At 42.5% G+C, this 20,617-nt stretch overlaps 1 protein-coding gene across 3 annotated transcripts; it reads left to right on the forward strand.

Annotated features, from left to right (window-relative positions):
* Positions 1-537: 537 nt before the first annotated feature.
* On the forward strand, positions 538-20,590 carry glsa (glutaminase a). 3 transcript variants are annotated; one of them, XM_069163798.1, is made up of 18 exons: positions 538-919; positions 8,163-8,253; positions 8,625-8,743; positions 10,547-10,676; positions 10,795-10,874; positions 11,225-11,388; positions 11,992-12,050; positions 14,568-14,600; positions 15,029-15,087; positions 15,275-15,341; positions 15,455-15,505; positions 15,696-15,872; positions 15,977-16,108; positions 16,475-16,567; positions 16,969-17,030; positions 17,183-17,259; positions 17,337-17,400; positions 17,876-20,590. In XM_069163798.1, exons 1-18 carry the CDS (start codon positions 657-659, stop codon positions 18,021-18,023), a joined length of 1,869 nt encoding a protein of 622 aa, XP_069019899.1. In that variant the 5' UTR covers positions 538-656; the 3' UTR covers positions 18,024-20,590. The 3 variants fall into 3 exon arrangements, with proteins under 3 accessions (XP_069019899.1, XP_069019898.1, XP_069019900.1); XM_069163797.1 differs by having other exon boundaries at positions 539-919; positions 8,157-8,253; XM_069163799.1 differs by lacking the exons at positions 538-919; positions 8,163-8,253; positions 8,625-8,743; ... (1 more) ...; positions 10,795-10,874; positions 11,225-11,388 and adding an exon at positions 13,301-13,350 and having other exon boundaries at positions 12,030-12,050.
* The last annotated feature ends 27 nt before the right edge of the window (positions 20,591-20,617 follow it).

A 20,617-nucleotide genomic window follows, 5' to 3' on the forward strand; every position in this document is an offset into this window, starting at 1 on the left:
ATGGTGTTGTATTTACTTTGTCAAGGACAGAGTGCCATCTGCCGAGAAACCTCCCACCTGAGTGTGTGCAGTACCAAAAGAATCCACACGGTGGCGGATCAGGACCACACATCACTGCCAACACAAGGTCGGTGCAGTGAAAGTCCTGCACAGTAATGTCACTGAGCTGCTTTGAGCCACTTTACTGTCTATAACTGACATATTAACAGCAGGTAAAGAGGCTTAAAGTGATCTTTACCTGCTCTGCATCATCTTTGTGCATTTTACATACAAGCTCAGAGTAAAAAAAAAACTCACTCTAAAATACAGCTGAGTGTTTTCTCGGATGTTTCCCCTCTTAAAAACATTATAAAAGTAAGTTTATGCTCGTAATTGCTCTAAATAAGGATCAAAACACGACGCACACCCGGCCAGGACAGTGGGCGAGACAGTTGTGCTAATCGACAGCCCTCTCGGCCAATCAGATGCAGGTAGAGGATAAGACCGTCCAATCAGAACTCGCGGGGCATGGACGGTAGGTTGTGGTAAATGCTCTGCTGTCGAGTCACCGGGAAAACCGTTAGTCGACCGAGGAAGCCGACAATCACCGGGAAGCACCGTTTTCCAGGTTCCTTTTCTCGGTGCTGTAGTCGGGCAGTCTCCTCCACAGGGTTGACATGTTACACTTTCGGTCCACGGTGGCGCTGAAGGAGGTGTTTCAAACGCAGCTGAAGCGCCCGCTGACCGGCGGCGTGAAAGCGGCACCTGCGCCCGCCGCCTGCTTCGGCACCGCCGGTCCGGACCGGAGGTCGCCGGGCGGAGGGAGGCCGTTCGGCGGGTGGAAAGTCCCGCAGCATCTCCCGAGGAGGTCTGCTGCGAGAGGCTTTTGCTCCAAGACTGACGGCAACAACGAAACCTCCAAGGACTCCTCCACGGAGAAGTGAGTAGCGCTAGCCCCGGTGTGTGGGCCGAGGTCCGGGGGGAAAAGTGACCATTTAATGGGGCGAGAAACGACAAGGACAGCGGGTAGTTATTACTGAACACAAACCCAATTAAGCTGTGTTTACGTATTTAAGGCATGCCGAATTTTAGAGGGTGCAAAGATATCCCGGTTCGTGACGTGTTTGTGTGTCACGTTTAAAAACGAGGCCTGTTTGAACTTGTTCATGTTTTCTACGTCGTTCAGCACATCACGCAAAGCTGCTAGCTGTTAGCCGGCGGATTAGCCGGCTCGTCAGGGCTCCTGTGGTGCTTCATTGGACCGGTGGCACCGCGCTCACCTGGCGGGGTCAGTAGGGAGTCACACCTGTGCATACCTGTAATTAGCAACGGAGCTGGGAGCAGCGAGATCCATTATCGGACGAGTTTGATAGATCTAACGACATGTCGTAGTTCCGGTGTTACTTATAGCCATGTTGTAGTGTTGATGCCTGCCTGTAAGAGAGGGACATTTGATCAAACTTTTCTGCTAGAAATAGGCCAAAAAAGTTTTAAGATCGTGATATGTCCGGAAATGGAAACATGTGTGATGCATCTATGCAGAAAGTCGTGACCAGCAGCAGCAGCAGCAGCTGCATCTTTCTTCTGCAGCCTCGATCCAATCAACATGTTAATTTGAGCATGAAAACACAAGCTGTGTCACTTTAACTCGATGCATGTTCGGGTTCCCCTGAAAGTGACACAGCAAGCCTCAACTCAATGTCTAATGAAGGTCAGTCATGGTTGCATCCAGAACCTGCAGGTATTTCATCATTGAACTGGATTAAATATTCATCATAGATTATGTAGATCATATGAATAATTATAGGAAGCAGAAAAATAAACTCTTTGCCAGGACTGAGCCAAAAATGTTATTTTGTTATGTTAAATGGCTTCACAATAAAAACAAAACAAAAAAAAACAATTTAGCTTTAATTGCATCACTTCTGTCTGACAATGGGGGTGCAGGAAATATAACTCTCATTATCAGGGATTATTAGCTGTGTTAATAGGAGGAGATACGCCTTATTTGGGTAAATCTGACAGCTAATTATTCAGCAAGGAAATTAGTGAGTGCTGATAGAGGCAAGCACGAGAGCAGCAATAGATCGGCTTCAGGTTAAAAGCACGACATAGTGATAAGGCCTTTGTAAACCCGTTTAAGTAGTCCCACTGTAGGTGGTATATTTCAATGCAGGTTACATCTGAGCATCAGTCAAAATGTTCATTTATTTTTGTATAAAACAAAGAAAAGCAACGTATAAAGAAAAGAAGCTGGAAGCAGAGAATGATTTCACATTTTTGCTTAAAAGTGACTGGAGGATTAATCTCTTATCAAAACAGTTCACAGTTATGTGTTTTTACAACAACCGAATATTCAATATTTAAAAGGTATTACAGACCATTAATGATGTGTTGTGACTGTGGTGGATGTGTAATCAAATGTGCATATAACAGCTTCTTGTTTGATGTGTCTGCTATTTTAATGAGATGTAAATCTACCTGGATGTGATAGGATGCTTCCTCCTCCCTCTGCAAACAGTCCAGACTCGGGCCTCTGCTCTTCCTCAACCTGAATATCGTGTGGAGCAGCACATTGATGCCAAAATAGCTATTGAATAAAAGCAGATTCATTATTTTACATGGAGTCAGAAAGCATGTTATTCTCACTTGTAACAATATTTGTGAACAGACATGCAGCAGCTTGATGTATTCTAAGGTAGGTAATTATAATAATGTCTGCACAGCAGATTAGGGCTACATGACAGTTTATTTCTGCCTATTAACATTGGGAGCAGCTGTGATACCAGCCGCAGCACCAGCCTGTATCTCCTCAGTGTTCCCATGGTAATAAAATGCCTCATTGCCCCTGCAGGATGGAGTTGCCCCATTTGTTTCCATTCACGGACAATTTGCTTAAGCTATCGGCCACGTTTAGACAGTCACTCTGCTCAGCTGACTGCTTGTCACCAACATGTTGTTTCCCCTGGAGGATAACTTCAGTTGCAGTGAAGTCCGGGCTCATTCTGTTAAATCTTCACGGTAAAGATTTGAGATGTGACCGAGGCTCGACTGCAGGATGAATCACAACGAGTAAGCAGGTTCAGCACTTTGACTGCTGTTGAGGAACACGCTGGCTTTTCATTGTCAGTTCTTGGAAGGCATCTTAAAGGGGAACTGAGTCATCGGACCGTTTGGATCAAATAATCAATGAGCTGCAACAGTACAAATCAAAACAACAAGGTGACAGGCAAGTTGAAATCCTGCTTTGTTATTAACTGTCGTGGCCCTGTATGCCATAAGGTAGTACTAATGATCAGCTTAGACGCAAGTTTTTGACAAAATTTTACAAATAATTAAGAAAACAATCTGCAGATTAATTTGATAATGAAAATGATTGTTAACTGTAGCTCTACAGATAAAATAAACAGTTTCACAGCAGCATGTACGAGAACACATGCACTGTAAACAGCTACCATGGAAAAAACTAAATATAATTACAATTTTTTTATGGCCATAAATAGTAAATGAGTTCTACATAATCACATAAAACTGCACGAGTTAACAGAGTACGACTTCAGGTGGTGAGTGAAGTGTCTGCAGACAGCAGCAAAGACTGATTATTTTCTGATTAACCCATAATGAAAATAATCATGATGGTGGACTCATCACAGTTATCCACGTTCAAAGAGAATGTGACACAACCGGTGGGCTGAAATGCCTGCGTTAAAACTCTGTGAATCAGGCCAAGAAAACGTGAATAAATCTGTTGAATGTAATATTGAGGGCAGGGTTTTTGAAGTCCCAGAGGCCCAGGCAGCTTTCAGTCTGGTTCTGATGGTCCCGAGGCTGCGCTCAGGCTGGTAAAGGGTTAAAGATGTTTGTAGTGCAGCTCATCCCGCCCACATCATTTTTCTACAGCTTTTGCAGTAAAGCCTGCGAGCTGGCGTGCCGCCCAGCACTTGTCAGAGCCTCCAGGAGCACATAAAGTCATTCGTACAGATTGATTTGTGCAGCGCCGCCTCTCAACACTCGCCGTCTAATGTCTGCCTCCGCCCCACACCAATTTGTCATGACATCTGGGAGGCAGTGCATCCAGCGCCACCAATCAAATTCAATAAATACAGCCGATACCGCTGACAACTCTATCGAGGCACCGATCTCGAAACGTGTCCATTGAATGAAATGACATCATCTGTAGAGGCCTGAGTGGCAGATCTTATTGCTCCGTTATTAATACCATTTAGATAAATTTGTAAGATCAACATTTAGCCTTTACATTGGTCGAAGTTGCAAATTGGACCTTAAAAACAGCCTAAAACTCGGTACAGAGAAGCTTGAGATATAACAGGAAGTAAAATACTTTGCCAAGTCAAGCCTGAGTGGGACAACAGTGGACTCGTACAGCGATATGCATCTTTACTGTGGTTCGGTTTCTGTTTGCTCTGCTATTATGAAGCCGAGGGTGCAGTTCTGGCAGGCCTGTGTGTTGTGTTCACCGCCACAGACGGGGAATACATCTCTTGTTGCTGTGCTATGTTGTGAAGCAGCTATGTTACTGTTTGTGGGCGTTTTTGATTCAACTCTTGCAAAGATATTTTGGTATTAGTTACCCTCCAGACTCTGCTAAATGTACCGCAGTTACAGGAGTCAATGAGGAGTCTTTGGGTTAAGGATGAGCCACGGAAATTAAATGCACTCCAAGGAGAAGCATATAACCTGGTTTTCGGGAGAAAGAGCTTATTTTCCCACACAAAATGCTAACTGTAGGGAAAATTGTAATCATAATATGCCAACAAGAACGGGGACGACTCTGGGCATTTAGCCGTGGAGGATCCTACGAGGTGGAGGACGTATTTAGCTGTTTGTTGCATTGCTGGTGCAGATTGCCTCCATGGGCCAGACACCGCAGGCCCTTAGCTCTGTGTGTGTGTGTGTGTGTGTGTGTGTGTGTGTGTGTGTGTGTGTGTGTGTGTGTGTGTGTGTGTGAGACCTTTAAAAACACGTGTGTGTGTGTGTGTGGGGGGGGGGGGGGGGGGCGCTAACAAGAGCAGCTGAGGTAGATTAATGAGGCTCGTCCAGATGTTCCAGTGTCCACCTCTAACCTGCTGCTGCTCCCGGAGGTGAAATCACTCACAGCCCGAACTAAACAAGGATGTTACTTATAGCCTCTTACTTCAGCGCTGTTTTATTCCAAATCTGTCATCTTTAAACTCGGTATTTATTTTGAGACTTCGTGGCGGTCACCGAGATTATTAAAGGAGAATAAACTTATAAGAAAATGTTTGGTTTAGTGTTTGGACATTTACTCCTAATGAGGTCTGCCTTTCTTACATTTTAATGTTGCATCTCAGAATATTAATTATAACCATGGCTGAGGTTTATGATCTATTTTTAGGCCTTTTTAACATGCAGCTGTTAATTCAGTGTAAATAACTGTATTCATGATTGTTTGATTCAATAAATAATGTGATATTTAACAGGTTTATAGAACATATTTACAACCTGTGTTCACATCATTCATGTTATGTTGTGACAGCAGCTCTGCATGATGCCAGTATTTGTACTTGACTGAATAATGTGTCCATACAGTACTGTGCTGATTATTATCATGCACGCTGCTGTGTTCATACTGCTGCTGATGTGTTAATGTGTAAATGCTATTGTCACTGTTACTAATTCAGTATTATTCCCTCTGCACACTCTCTCCCTGTTGTTGATCTGCTTGCTTTACATTTGTAAGTATGTTTCTATTTTTTATTTTAGTTTTAGTGATTTATTTTTTATTTAAAATCTGTTTTCCAGTAGAAGTAGAGGTTTTCCCCGGAAAGCCGACAACCGCGTTTACCTTGAAATGACCTCACTTCCTCCCAGTGGCTGCGCTTGAATGCCCTTCCCTCTACCTCTACCTCTACCCGTCCCCTTTCCCCCTCCTCCACACTCACACACTCTCTGATGTGTATTCCTCCCTCACCAGCAGGCGTTATTGAGGTCAGAGATGGACCACGCCAACAAAAGCTGACGGGACGCAACGACATGCCGATTCAGGCGGCATGTGGATTGTTTGTCGTGTTAACGCTGTGTTCCACACATGTTGAAAGTCAGGATTTCTGACTTGCTCAGAGGAAAAAGCCTCAGGGCACCTTTTTAAAAAGTCTGAATTTCAAAAGAAATAATGTACCGACTTCTTAAATCTATTGAAGCACCACAAACGTCATATCAGTTCAATTCCATGGCTGATACAATCTCCTCACTCAGACTTCCTGACTTCTGACTTTTGAGTGGAACTTGGCCGAAAAGCCCCACGCTGGAAATTAGTCAGTTGAATACATGATTAACTGTCTCGGTCTAACCTGGTCCCAGCGTTTCTCTGGTGTTTTCTGCAGCAGCGGTGCTCATGAAAACACTGCTGTCACTTTTATCTAATGATTGGTTCGGTGCAAGTCCAACTGATACTGAATTTTTCACGCCGAGTTAAAAACCTGTCTGGTAGAACTGTATCACCTGACAACATGATATAAACTCAGTGTTTTTGTGGTCAAGATATGAGCAGAAACACATTTAGTTCAGTAGTTTTATTATAAAAAGTCATTTATTTCTGAAGAGTAGAACCCACTCTTTTTGTAGAAAGTTTGCTGACTGGTGGTTTCAATGTTCACGCATCTTAAAATGACCCAATTTATGTCTAATACCGTGGCTGTTAAAGCATGCATTTGAGGGTTTCAATCATTAGTTAACTCCATTTTCATGGTTATAATTTCCTGATTGTTGCTGCTGCTGAATGAATCCAGAAGAAACCCTGAAACTGCTAGATCTCTGCTTTCATGTTTTCAAGGGCCCAAACCTTTAAATCTGTCTGGCTGCTGAGAGGAGCCACCCGCCAGCTCAAGCTTTACCTTCAGACATCCTCTCCTAGCACACAGGCCAATGCCCCATGGTGCATTGCAGGACATCGTGAGCCTGGGCGCACAGAGCTTTGCACAAATCCAATTTGGTGTTGATATGAATCATAGCAGAGAGCCTGCTGTGAGCTGGTCGCCCCGTCTACCTCCTGACACGCTACTAACCTTCCTCTCAGAGACGACTCGGTGTGGAGACGCTGCTTCGAGTACCAGCCAGGCCACAGCACCACCACATCACATTCATCAGACTCTGAAGTTCACCTCAGGAACCACACAGGGAAACAGGATAACAGCAATGAACTCGTATGAGGGCTAGAGAACTGAAGACGTAATGCAAATCATATTCAAAGTGTCCATCGTATGCATGTTAAGAGGCTTGAAAGCATGTGAGGACTCTATAAGGATTTTAAGGTTGGGCATTAAATGTAATCAGTGTCCTTAGCATGGAGCTGAAACATGGCTGAATGTCTGGTCAGATTATTTCTCCTTTTTCCTCTTTCTGATCAGGCAGCCTTCTAAATTCAGATTCATCCACATCCACTGCTGCTGACTCAGCTCTGGAGGAAATAAATAGACCTGCTGGTGATGCTGTCCATTGGATGATTTATTTTGAGCAGACACAACACGGGTTGTTTCCCGGTCACTGATCAACACCAACCAGTCAGAGGCCTTGGCGAGCCTCCACATCGAAGCTGCAACAGATAAAGCCCAGTAGTCACAATTCACAGATGAGCTTTAATTCAGCTGAATTGCTCTTGACACTCCAACCTCACACACTGTAAGGCAGCGCCCTCCTGTTATTTATCATGAAGTATTTGTAGATCTCCTGGTCTGTATGTGCTGCTGTCCTGCTTCATTCCCTGCTGTGTTCAAAGCCTTCAGTCATAAATTCCCTTTGTGAAACTACGGTGAACTGTTTAGTTGGTTTTAAACATTCCTGGCTGGTATTCAAGCATGGTAGACGAATAACAGTTTACTCTGGCCTTATGGCAGCATGCTAACCTGTGGAAAAGTATGTCATGAGAAGACTTTTTAGTATCACTGTAAGCTCTACAGAGCACCTGGCAGCACAGTGTCTGGCTCTGTTTTTCCACAGGTTGTAATACTAAAGTAAGGCCAGTGTAAGGTCATGTTTTCCAGTGCAGTATTCCAGTTTCTACTCACCGCTTCTCCTTGCAGTCAGAAAGCCTTTTCTCGTCCCTCTGCTGCAGCTCCCCTCCATGTTTCCACCACAGCAGGCCTCATTGTGGAGTTGTTCTTCTCACCGCTGTGTGTTTTTCTTTTGGTTTCCTGCAGGAGAAGGAAGGCGGGCATCCTGCCCAGTCTGGAGGACCTGCTCTTCTACACCATTGCAGGAGGCCAAGAAAAAATACCGGCACACAAATTCACTACAGTGAGTTCTCACAACGGGGAAAATGTTTTTAAATGTATGTCTGAGGGTTTGATAACTGAAGTACCTCAAGGTTTTGTGGAAATTGCATTTTTGAAGTGATTATACAAAGAAGGAAAATAACAGGTATACTTTTAAAAATCTCTAAAGTGGTATTTAAATGACTTGTTAATAAAGAAGCCTTTATAATAAGTAAACAAACATGAGTATTTTTACAGATTATCAGCAGGTTGTTGCTTGTAGAGGTCTCCCGTGTTGAATTATGAGCACAGTCACTGATCTTGTTCGGCTCTTCAAGAGTCTCTGTTCACGGCTCATTGCGTTATTGATTTTTTTTTTGTCCTGTCTGAATCATGTGGATCCTCTCTGTCCAGGCTCTTAAAGCCACAGGGCTTCGCACAGGAGACCCCCGGCTGAAAGAATGTATGGAGATGCTGAAGGTGACTGTGAAGACGACCTCAGATGGAGCGCTGGACCGACACCTCTTCAAGAAGTAGGCTTTGTTTCACGTAGATGCATTAATGTTATTTTGAAAATGGAAACGCAAACCTGCATGCATAGTTTTCACATTTTCCTGATCTCAAATTTGGTCTAAACTGTCCAGATGTTTTCTGAATTGATCTGTAGCTTAATTTGAATATTGAAGGCAAAAACAAAAACGGGATCCTCCAGATTAATATACTGAGAATTGTTCATTTTGCGTTTAACATAACTAATGATAAAACTAAATATACTTAGAAAATATTTGAAATCTTTGTCATTTGAAGCAGGTGGTCTTTTAAAGTAATATCCTGCTTCGCTGTTCCACCATCATCATCATCAGCATCAATCATTCATCGGCGTCTGTAGAAGAATTATTAATGCTGGTCAGAGTTCTCTACACGTCCCCGCAGCAGAAAAGGGTCATTCATTATTCATCACTCTTCAGTTTGCACGTCATCGACATCTTGTTGAGGTTTTCATCCGGCTGGATTTATTCAAGAACACAAACACTCTGGGAAAAACAGGACACTTAAATAAATGTTAAATGTGATCACAACAGAGCCCAGACAATATCAATTTGAATACAGATAATGAGGCATTTTATAGGGAATTTAGATTTTTAAAATCTGCTTAAATTACTGTTTTACAATGGTCCAGCGGTTCTTCAAATAGAGCTGTTATATTACACCGGAGATATCTGCAGCTCACAGACTGACCTTTCAGAGACCTACATCAAAGGTCAGAAGTGTTATATTTTTAGTAAATTGTGGGAAAATATTTTGCTGTTATGAAACTACAGACTGTGATGAAGATGCACTTTGACTGAACATTAGCCGGCTGTAGGAAGAAGGGTGTGTGGCGTAAAATACCATTAACCCTCCACCCCGGTAGTGTTGCTGCTGTTTGAACCCCCCAGAGGAACCGACACTGAGACAACCGGGTGACAGCTTGGGAAGCCGCGGCGAGGCGAGTCTGGACATATGACGGCTCACCGGGGAGCTGAATCCTCACCGAACAGACCCCAGCGCCGGGACTCCTGGCTGGGATCCATCACTTCCGCTCCCGGGGCGTATTTATAGAGCTCAGCCTCACAGACGAAGCACGTGAGCGGGCAGCGGAGTGTAGCGTGTGTTTTCCCCGCAGGGATCCCATGCTACAGGGATTAGACAGGGTTTGGTGCAATGAGATAGTTGAGCCACAAATCTCTCTGCTAATGGAGAGACACAGCTTCCACCTCACTGCCTTATTACGTCTGTTTACTACAGTGTCTGGGGTTCTTTATCAGCGAGAAGAAAAGGACAAAATCTGGAAATCCTGGTGGTGGAGGAAGACACCAGCGCTTTAAAACAAAGTTGACCTATTTTCTTTGCCTGTGTATTGTTTATTTTCTCTCCATGCCATGAGGGAAAATCTTTTCCAAAATCTGCAGTGGCTGCAGTGAAGCATCAACACAGTCAGAGAGAATCTGCGATTGCGGTGCGGTAAAACAAATGTGCAGAGATCCTCCCTGTAAGCTCATCAAGCTCAGCTGCTCACAGCTCCTTCAGGAAAGTTACTGGAAAAATAAGTTCACACTGAACCACAAAAGCAAACAGTTACAGTTGGCAGTAATGCTTTCAATGTGACAGAGTTTGTATGTTTTTTTTATATAAGTGCTATAAAAGTAAATATTAGATTTTCTCTGCAGTATTTTATTCTGGTAGCAGATGTCTCCCAGTATGAAACCTTGACATTAAATTGTCTGAGGTTGTAAACCCTGAATAGTTTAACACTCCCCTCAGTTGTGGACTAAATTCCCGTCTTCCCTCCTCAGATGTGTCCAGAGCAACATCGTTTTGCTCACCCAGGCCTTCAGGAAGAAGTTTGTCATCCCAGACTTCCAGCCTTTCCGTGCACACATGGATGAACTCTTTGAGAATGCCAAAAACATGCCTGGGGGGCAGGTGAGTGCAGGGAAACTGGCACTGGTCATATTTCCTATTTAGTAGTAGCATTGTTAAAACCTTTTGACATGTTGTGATAAAACTAATTGTTTTTATTGGTGTTGCTTTGACGCTGTAGGTGGCAGACTACATTCCTCAGCTGGCCCGCTTCAGCCCAGACCTGTGGGCCGTCGCCCTCTGCACTGTCGACGGGCAAAGGTACGATTCAAGCGTCTGTTCTCTCTCAACAGCTGTATGGTTTTTGTGTATGTTTGCTTGTATATAATGTACACTAAAGTACAGTGAAAGGTTTCTGCAGCGTAGTTTTAGAAGTTTTTTGTTCTGTCAGATGTACACAGGAAAACAGGAGGAGAGATGATAAGATCTAAGGCCATTTTAATTCATGCTGTATAGAGTTTCTCAGAATCAGACTTTAGCTTTGCAAATGACTGGATTTTAGAGTTGTAAACAATAATAACAAACCTTTGAGCGTAGTAGCGGTAATGAATGGTACAAGTCAAATGCAGAAATACTCACAAACACTATAAAAACAAAGGTCTCTTCTTCAGGCACACTGTCGGCGACACCAAAGTTCCCTTCTGTCTGCAGTCTTGTGTGAAGCCGCTGAAATACGCCATCGCCGTCCACGATCACGGCACCGAGTACGTGCACCGCTTTATCGGCAAAGAACCCAGCGGCCTGCGCTTCAACAAGCTCTTCCTGAACGAGGAAGGTGAGGACACAAACCTCTCGGTGTTGGCATCGTGATTCAGTCAGCCGGGCTTGAACTTTCTGTCCACGTACTCTCTGCAAGAGGACCCGTCTCATGGCCTGGTTACCATGGAGCTGTGATAAATTGTTAATGAGAGGTTGCAGCACCATAGCTGAATAAAACAGAGTGGCCAGTGTGGAAAGGAGACATAAGAACGTGGAAAACAACGTGCTTCTGTTGAGATGAAGCTCTCCTGCAGTGCTTCTGAATTTTCAGAGAACTTTCTGCTGTTTATTTTTCCATGTATTTTTTTTACACATTGTTCTGGCCTGTTGAATAAGAAGATTAAAACAGCTTCCAGGGTTACACCACTTCCCCTCCGTGTGGTTTTAATCGTGTTGATGTCTGCTGCTGCTCTTGTTATACTGATGTTTTTATTCAGGAATATTTCAACCTCTGGCACAAACATCCCCCTTCTTTTGTTTTACTTGATAATTATTTTTAATTTCAGTTTTATTACCGAGTTCCTTCTGATTTAGTTTGTTGACTATTTTTACTTTTACATGTCAATAAAAGGCAAAAAACGTTGTTCCTTTGCTGATATGAACCTTTCTTTCTCTACAGATAAACCCCACAACCCCATGGTTAATGCTGGTGCTATCGTCTGTACCTCCCTCATTAAGGTAAGCTGCATTCACATACCCCATCATACATTATGACGTATATATTTATAGCGGAGACTGATGTGCTCAAATACAAAAGAATAAATTCAGCTGCAGGCGATGTGATGTTATTTTCATTTTGTGAGAATTCATCATTTTCTGTCTAAAACTAGATTTCTGATAGTGAGAGGTTTTATTTTTACATCAGGGCTGCTTGAGTTTACCGCCGTTTCCTGAGATGTTATTTTACAGCTGAGTTCTGGAGGTCTGACCGCAGCTAGATTCAGGAGAATCTTTATGGAATAAAATTAGAATCGTCTGCAGAGAACGTGTTTCCGCCAGATTACTGTAAACAGGGAGATTAAGGTTCTAGATAATCACGCTGAAAGGGGATTTGTTTGAAAGCAGCATCGTTCACACACACACACACACACACACACACACACACACACACACACACACACACACACACACACACACACACACACACACACACACACAGAGTACAGAGTACAGAGTGGGTGGAGATGGAAACCAGCGTTTTCCAGTCCAGTCTGCTCCGCCACATTTATAGCTTTAATCTTGGAAACTCTTCCATTACCTGAATGTTTTATTAAAAACCCTCCTTTGACCTTCTCACACACACACACACACACACACACACACACACACACACACACACACACACACACACACTCACCCACTCACTCATCATTTGATCATCGAGGGCTTCCCACAGATTAATTACAGAGAGGACTGCTCAGAAGTCAAACTGCTGCACAATATCATACGACATAGAGCTCCTTCAGCAAAACAAACTGGCCTTTAAAGATGTATTTTAATAAGTCTTATTCAGTGTTCCAGTTCTTCTTAATGTGGTGTAGAGAGCCGGTGTGTTCAAACATATCCGGACACATCCTTTTAGAGACATTTCCACCTGGCATCTAAAAAACCCTCTTAAGTAGCAGGAAGTAGCTTCTGAAACATGCATCAGCAGATGTAATGTAATGAAGTGCAGGAGGGAAATCTGTTGTTAGCAGGTGAATCCCAACCAATCACTGTTGAGATTTCTGTAGATGAAGCTTGAATCTGTCCATTGATCTGATAGTAAAACCAGGACTCTGTGCATGCCCCCCCCCACCCCCCTCCTCTTCCTCCTCCCTCCTCCTCTTCTTCCTCCTCTGATTCTAGATCACTTTAAATACACTCATTTGCAATGTACCTTTTCAAGGCTCGTTGTGTGGTTTTATGTGTTGTTGCATATTTTACAGCATTAGGATCTTTGGGAAATTATGACCACAGCAACAGGTCAATGACGTTGGTAATTTTTCCTTTTTTTAATAATTTTTCCCCTCTTTGGTCTGGATTTGTGACAAGCTTTAGCCTTCACATGGCTGTTTATGAATGTTTAAATGTCGCTTTTATACTTTTCACTTGCATTCTCCAAACTGTTTATACACCTGGATTATAAACAGTACAGCTCCTGCACAAACACTGGTTTTATATCATACTCCATTCTTCTGTAGAGAAGGAGCTCTTTATTTTGTTTGTATATTTGATTTCTACTTTATATCCTCAGATTAAAGCTAATTTTGACTTTAGCCGTCAGTACAGATACAAGTGTTTATTTGTAATCTGATAAAACCCAGAACGTGCTCATACTGCAAGCTACGTGGCTAATAGTGTTTTAATGACACCGTGATATCATGTTAATTCATTTTTTGTGTTACTTATTTGAATACGTACATTTTCTAACAATTGTAATACTGTAATATGACGGGATCAGAAAATAGTCTTGTGACCATTTAGTTTAGTTTACAGGATTCAAACATATCACTTGGTGTCAGTGGTGGAGAACAGCTCTGTGCACCGGTCTGAGTGTAGGAAATATCTTTTAGCCAAATAAATGATTCAAAACTCTCTTGCAGAGTAATTATAAATCATAAAAATAAACTTTTCTCAAGAGAAAACCGTTAGAATTTATAGATAAAAGATATTTAGTGATGAGAAGTTTTGAGAAATAGAAAATCTATTTTTTTAGTGAGTCAGGTAAAACTCTCTTCTCTTTGAATATTTGATTGTTTGAACAGGTGGAGTAAGTTATTGACCGCGTGGCTCGCAGTGTGTTGCACAGCTTCGTACAACAAACACACCTGTCGATCAGTAATCAATAGTTGTAGCATCTAACATACTCGTATTACTGCAGTACGTTGTCACTGAAGTCGGTGAAACACAACTTTATTTTTCTTTGACCAAACCCTGCGTGGATTAACCGTTTTATTCCACCTCCATCTCCAGCTAGTCTCCCACCTCTAATCTTAATTCATCTGATGTCATGACTGAATGGCCTTTTTGATTGGTCACATTGGTAGTGATGTAAACTGGCACTGTTTTCCTGTCGTAGTTTAATATCATAGAGATATGGATCATAAATAATAGTGCTAATGTCATGATGTGGGTAACTCTTTTAAATGTTGCTTATGTTTTTGACTGAAATTATTTTAATGAATACTGTGATTGCTTCTGTTTGTGTTTCAGCAAGGGGCTAGCAACGCCGAGAAATTTGATTACGTGAGTTTCACTGACCATTAAAACACACATCCATGAAGGAAGATGATCTGTAATTAATCTGCTGGTTGTTTCTTTGGTTAATCAATTCATTGTTTGACGTATAAAGTATCAAAAAATAGTGGAAAAGGGAAGTTTACATATTTGGAATACTTATTTTGTTTGTGATTGTCAATTAAACACAAAGAGCTTTTACTTCTTGTCAAAGAAAATTAAATAAAAACAAAGAATATTCAGTCGATTTTTATTTCCACAAATAAAGGAATTAACTTTTCATTTTTGTTGTACTGAAATGAAAAAATATCAGACAGAGGAATCCGTTCTGTGCTGTTACATGTTTCCTCAGAGTCAATTTTAAATGGAGCCAAACGTCTTTTTAATTTGGTTAATTGGTGGATCCTTCGCTCTAAATGTGCCGCTCTGCTCCGCAGGTCATGAACTTCATGAACAAACTGGCAGGAAACGAGTACGTGGGCTTCAGCAATGCCACGTGAGTGCTGCACCACGTCTCTGCAGAAATATCCAGCCCACTTTGATGTTTTATTGATTTATTGCATCACTGAGGTGTGATGGACACTTCTAGGTTGAATATGACGTCACGCAGCAACTTTTCCAGACTTTAGAGTTTATATAACACGAGCTGAGTCACAAACCTCCTTCTGCTCGGTGTGTCCCAGTTTCCAGTCAGAGCGCGAGTCCGGAGACAGAAACTTTGCCATCGGCTACTACCTGAAGGAGAAGAAGGTGAGGTCAAAGGTCATCTGATGGTGCAGCAGCCTCACACATTATTTGTCTTAACTCACTTTTTCACATTAAAAGCCACATAAATCACCTCTTAAATGTTTTTGTCCTTTCAGTGTTTTCCAGAGGGGACAGACATGACCTCCATCCTGGACTTCTACTTCCAGGTAAGTAGAGCTCAGAAGAAGATGGATTCATTAATTGACGGACTGTGACTTTAATTTAGATATCATTTCAGTAATTGTCCCGTGAAACACTCGGACCTTTTTACTCTGATACTCTGGGTTTTATTTGACTTGTGGTTTTCCCTGTCAGTGTGAGAGCAGCTTCATAAACCTGTCTTTTCCTGTCCATCAGTTGTGCTCCATCGAGGTGACCTGTGAGAGCGCCAGTGTCATGGCGGCGACTTTGGCCAACGGCGGCTTCTGTCCCATCACAGGAGAGCGTGTGCTGAGCCCCGAGGCGGTGCGAAACACACTGAGTCTCATGCACTCCTGTGGCATGTACGACTTCTCCGGACAGTTCGCTTTCCACGTCAGTATCCGTTCCGCGCTGGAGGGAATCAGATGTTTTTTCCAAAAACGTCAGGTGGCCGTATGAAGATTTGTCACCTCGTCCTCCTCTTTCTTCTGTTCCAGGTCGGTCTGCCGGCTAAATCTGGTGTCGCTGGCGGGATTCTGCTTGTTGTTCCCAACGTGATGGGCGTCATGTGTTGGTCCCCTCCGCTCGACAAGTTGGGCAACAGTGTCAGAGGCATCCAGTTCTGCACGGTAACCTCAGCTTTGACATGGACTATAATTCGTTTTGTGTGTGTGGAGCCCAAAGATACTCAGTTTACCTTCGAACTCGGTCTGATGTATGAATTTTATTCAGGACTCGTGCTGTAACTACAATCTCTCCGTTTAACAAGAAAAGTTAACGACACGAATGGGTCTTTGTGATGGAACTAAACGGCGTGACAGCATTATATTGATAACCATTTCTGTTTTATCTACCCAACTAAACTTTTGACTTCCTGAAGGTTGAAGAGCCTCGGGGAGCTGAGACTTGATGTCGGGTGTGAAAATCAGTCTGTGATCTGAGTACAAATATTTCTGTCAAAGGGACCTGAAACTGAAAGTGTGTTCTTCTTTCAGGACCTGGTTTCCCTCTTTAATTTCCACAACTATGACAACATGAGGCACTTTGCAAAGAAACATGATCCTCGCAGGGAGGGAGGAGACCAGCGGGTGAGTCCCAGCTACTCGCTCCTTCGTCAGCATCTGTTCATCCTCCTCCTCTTTTACTGATACAGAGAATAATATCATGCTCACTCTGCTGTTTATTTTGAGTCTAAGGCATCAGGCAGTGAAATATATTTCAATCTGCGTCACATCCAGCTCATTGGCTGCTGGGTCACCTTGTCTGTCTCAGTTTAGTTCACAGCGCCATCTGCTGGAAGTGTACTGCATCACCTACATAATAATCATGATTTTATTTGTCTAGAACTTTTGAGAACAAGTTTTAAAGAGTTCCAAGAAAATAGACTTTTCTTACTTACACAAGACAGTAAGTAAAACCAAAATTAATGTGTTAATATGCACAAATGATAAATATGAAAGAGATTAACGTGCTTCTCGTTGTGTTTTAGGTGAAGTCGGTGATCAACCTGCTGTTTGCTGCTTACACTGGCGACGTCTCGGCCCTGAGGAGGTGCAGCAGCTCTTCACTCTTTTCTCTCTTCAGAAATGTTCAGATATAAAATCGCTAAAACTAAAAAAAAGACCGTCTGCATGCTGAACAATAACCCTCTTCTCTCCTGCTTGATTCGATGGTATCTGAATGGACGTGTATCCTTCGTGCAGGTTTGCGTTGTCCTCCATGGACATGGAGCAGAGGGACTACGACTCCAGGACGGCCCTGCATGTGGCGGCTGCAGAAGGTGAGAAGACGGTTCATGTGTTGAGGAGTCGGCGTGTGTTTGTTTTACGGGGCTGATGTGATGTTTGTGTGTTTCAGGACATGCTGAGGTGGTCCGCTTCCTGCTGGAGGCCTGTAAAGTCAACTCGGTTCCCAAAGACAGGTGAGCTGGGTCTGCTGGTCCTGAAACAAGTCTTATCATACAATCACGCTCCTAAACAACTAAAATAAGTCTTGGAAGGTTTTCAAAAGTCTTACATTTAATTTCTGAAGTCTTTTAAACAAAATTGCACATATATATGACACATTTTTATTTCTTTATTTTTAATATTTGCTTGAAAAATCACTGAGACGATTATCCAAGATCTGTCTGTCTACGATCCAAAGACGATTATCCCAACTGTTGCTGATGGACTGAATTAACAACAATCATTTTGAATTGGTCTGCTCTCCATCAACTGAGCCTCAGCTGTTCCCTCTCCAGATCCTGCTGTACCTGCTCACACCAACAGCGTAAAGAGTACACAGAATATCCAGCTGAACTGTGGGAAAAGTAGACAAATATGTGGCTGAGACAAAAGAAAAGAAAACGGACAAGCTGCTCTGAAATAAATAAGAATAACCGGATGTGTTTGCAGATGGGGGAACACGCCGATGGACGAGGCGGTGCACTTCGGCCACCACGACATAGTGACCATCCTCCGTGATTACCACAACCAGTCCAGCCCTCAGGACAGCACCGAAGACAAGACGAGTGCAGAGAAGAACCTGGACGGCCTGCTGTGATGGAGGACGGACGTGATGACGGTATGCTCTGAGGGGGAAAAGAAATCCGGCTGCATTTCAAAGTCCCCTCAGAAAACATGCAAATGTCCTGATAAAGAACTGCACACAGAAACAACACTAAAACAACCCAAACTGTACCGTGAAGAAACCAACATAGATCAAAGAAATCCCGTAGGGCAGCCGCCACCCCTCCAGTGTAAAAGCTCCTGGTCATGTTATTAGACGTTGTTGGTTTTTGTACTCAATCACTGTCTGTACTTTGAGTGGGGAAACATTTGTACTTTCTTTTCTCCTTCTGTACATCGTCGTTAGCTTCAGCTGGATGAATGTGGCTGCAGCTGGTAAAAGGATGAACTCATCCTTTACTTTCAAGGGGACTTTTATACTGAAAAGCTCAGAAAGGAAGCAGGTGTTACAGACAGTTTTGCATCCTCATTTCAAACCTTCTGTACTTCATCATCACAATGTGGTGGAATGTATCTTCCCCCAAACACTCTGCTGTGTTTGTAAGCGTGTGTGATATTTATTTATCTGTTTAAGATAAACTGTACATTAACGTAGTGTGTGTAAATTCCTGACAGTGTAAATACGTACAGGTGTATAGTTGTTGCTCCGTAGTCGATCGGTCTTCTCCAGCAGATTTAGCTTTGATCACCAATTGTGAAGTCTTTTCACTAAAACTCTGGAAACTTAATATTTGAATTATTAACATAAAATCTCGCTTCATATTGTAATTTCTGTTGCTTCCTTTAAACTGTTAAATATTCAGCTTTTAAAAGACGAGTTCAAAGATTTCTGTTTGTTTACTTTCCAAAGGACATTTTTGTTGTTTTCCCCTAAAACTGGACTTTTAATTTTTCACTTTTTTGCTGATTTATTTACTGTTGTTTTTTTTTTGTTGTTTTTTATAAAGTAAGGAAATAATGTAAGCCAGCCAAGTTCAGTTTGTTTGTCGTCACCTGGCTGTTGAAAAGAGATTTTACATATCGGATGCGACACTGCCAACGCTCCTGCACAAACACTGAACCGCTGAGCAACTGTAAAGATCCACCAACGAGATTTCACTTTGTTTTTAGCTCGAGGTTCAAGACGTTTCAGCACTCAACAGTTTCAGGGACCTGCTGATGGACTCAAAGCGCTTCCTGTTTTATTAGCGACAGCGATTTAAGGCGTCTGGTGACTCTTTCCAAAAAAAATAATTCCTTGTTCATATGTTTCTTAGCTGTTCTGTAAGTCTCAATATATACAGTTAACCTGAAAGAAATAGATTTCTATCAGCCAATCAGAGCAGAGCAGCAGCTGCAGATGCACTGATTCAGTTATAAACTGAAATCAGCTGTTGGACAAAACTCCAGCTGATTGATTTTAACAAAACACAACAGAGTATTAACTGGAGCACAGAAAAAGAATCAAACTTAATCAAGAGGCTCTTTTTAATTTAACAGGGTGTGAAGTGCAGAATATGTCAGAGTTTAGCTGCCGTGTCGTGTCTGTGTTTCTGCAGCAGCTGATGCAGTTCACCAGTCTCCACTTTGCTCACCAGCGTGGAGTCGGTAAGGTTTGATGAGATGCAGCTTCCTCTTGTGTGTTGCAGTCAGCTCGAGGTGCAGGAACTCATTTTGGAGTTCAGTTTGGAGGAATGAAGCGTAGTTGTTGCATTTTTGTTTGATCGAGACTGAGAAGCAGGATTCAGGTTTAACTTGGTTTCAGGGTTATGATGAGGATTCCTGGTTTTTGAACCTGCTTCATCTTGAAGGCCTCTTCTCTCTTCAGCTTAACAATAAGTGAATCAATTCTGAATGATGAAGTCTCTTTAATGTCCTTTAGAGTTTTCAGTCCATCCAGCAGGCTGCTTGACATTAAAGTCTCTCCACACGTCAAACGTCTGTAAACGTCAGAAATATTTCCATTGTTGAGTCGCTGTCAGGCTTTCCTGTCAGATCTTTTAGTCCAGAACGTGTTGACTCTGGTGGTTTGTATGGAAACCTGCAGAAGACTCTGGAAGGAGACCGGAGAAGTTCTCGAATGCAGACCGGTTGTTTGTTTTTGTAATGTGCAAAAGAATCTGTTATACTTGAAAAGTTGTGCAGAGGTTTAGTTTTTGTTTGTGTGTTTGTAGCGTGTTGGAGGTTTGGATGTTTCTGCACTTAAAAAGTGATCGACGGCTCGCCTGCGACGTTAACAATCCAAATTCAATTCGGTTTTACTCCTCAGTTTGGGATCAGCTCACTCAGTTCTGTTCAAATTGTTCATTTCAAATAAATAAAATTATTGAAAGAAGCACAAACTGCAACTTAAGCTGCAATAATTTAGAGCCAATCAGCAATAGACCTGAAGTGATTGTAAGATGAAGTCGTGTAACTTCACGGTGGACTGATCCCAGCTGGCTGTGAATCACGTGATGTCTGTTTGCGTTGGTGCAGCTGCAACTGAACTTTTCTGAATGTAACGTGTTTTGGTGTCGTTATTTCTTCTTCATGTGTATTTATGCTGCTTCAGCCCACGTTGCAGGCAGTCCAGATATTTATTCACAGATGAAAACATTTAATAAAAGTCAGAAAAACCAACTGCATGTCTGGATTTCTTGTAAATAT

Source organism: Embiotoca jacksoni, unplaced genomic scaffold (genome assembly GCF_022577435.1).
Source record: "Embiotoca jacksoni isolate LCO1_2020_lvr unplaced genomic scaffold, fEmbJac1.0.p SCAF_30, whole genome shotgun sequence".
NCBI lineage: Eukaryota > Metazoa > Chordata > Actinopteri > Embiotocidae > Embiotoca > Embiotoca jacksoni.

Coding starts and splice junctions, on each gene's coding strand:
- glsa (XM_069163797.1), top strand. CDS start 657: ATGTTACACTTTCGGTCCACGGTGGCGCTGAAGGAGGTGTTTCAAACG. Junction 920..8,156: donor AAGGACTCCTCCACGGAGAA/GTGAGTAGCGCT, acceptor GGTTTCCTGCAG/GAGAAGGAAGGCGGGCATCC. Junction 10,677..10,794: donor AAAACATGCCTGGGGGGCAG/GTGAGTGCAGGG, acceptor TTGACGCTGTAG/GTGGCAGACTACATTCCTCA.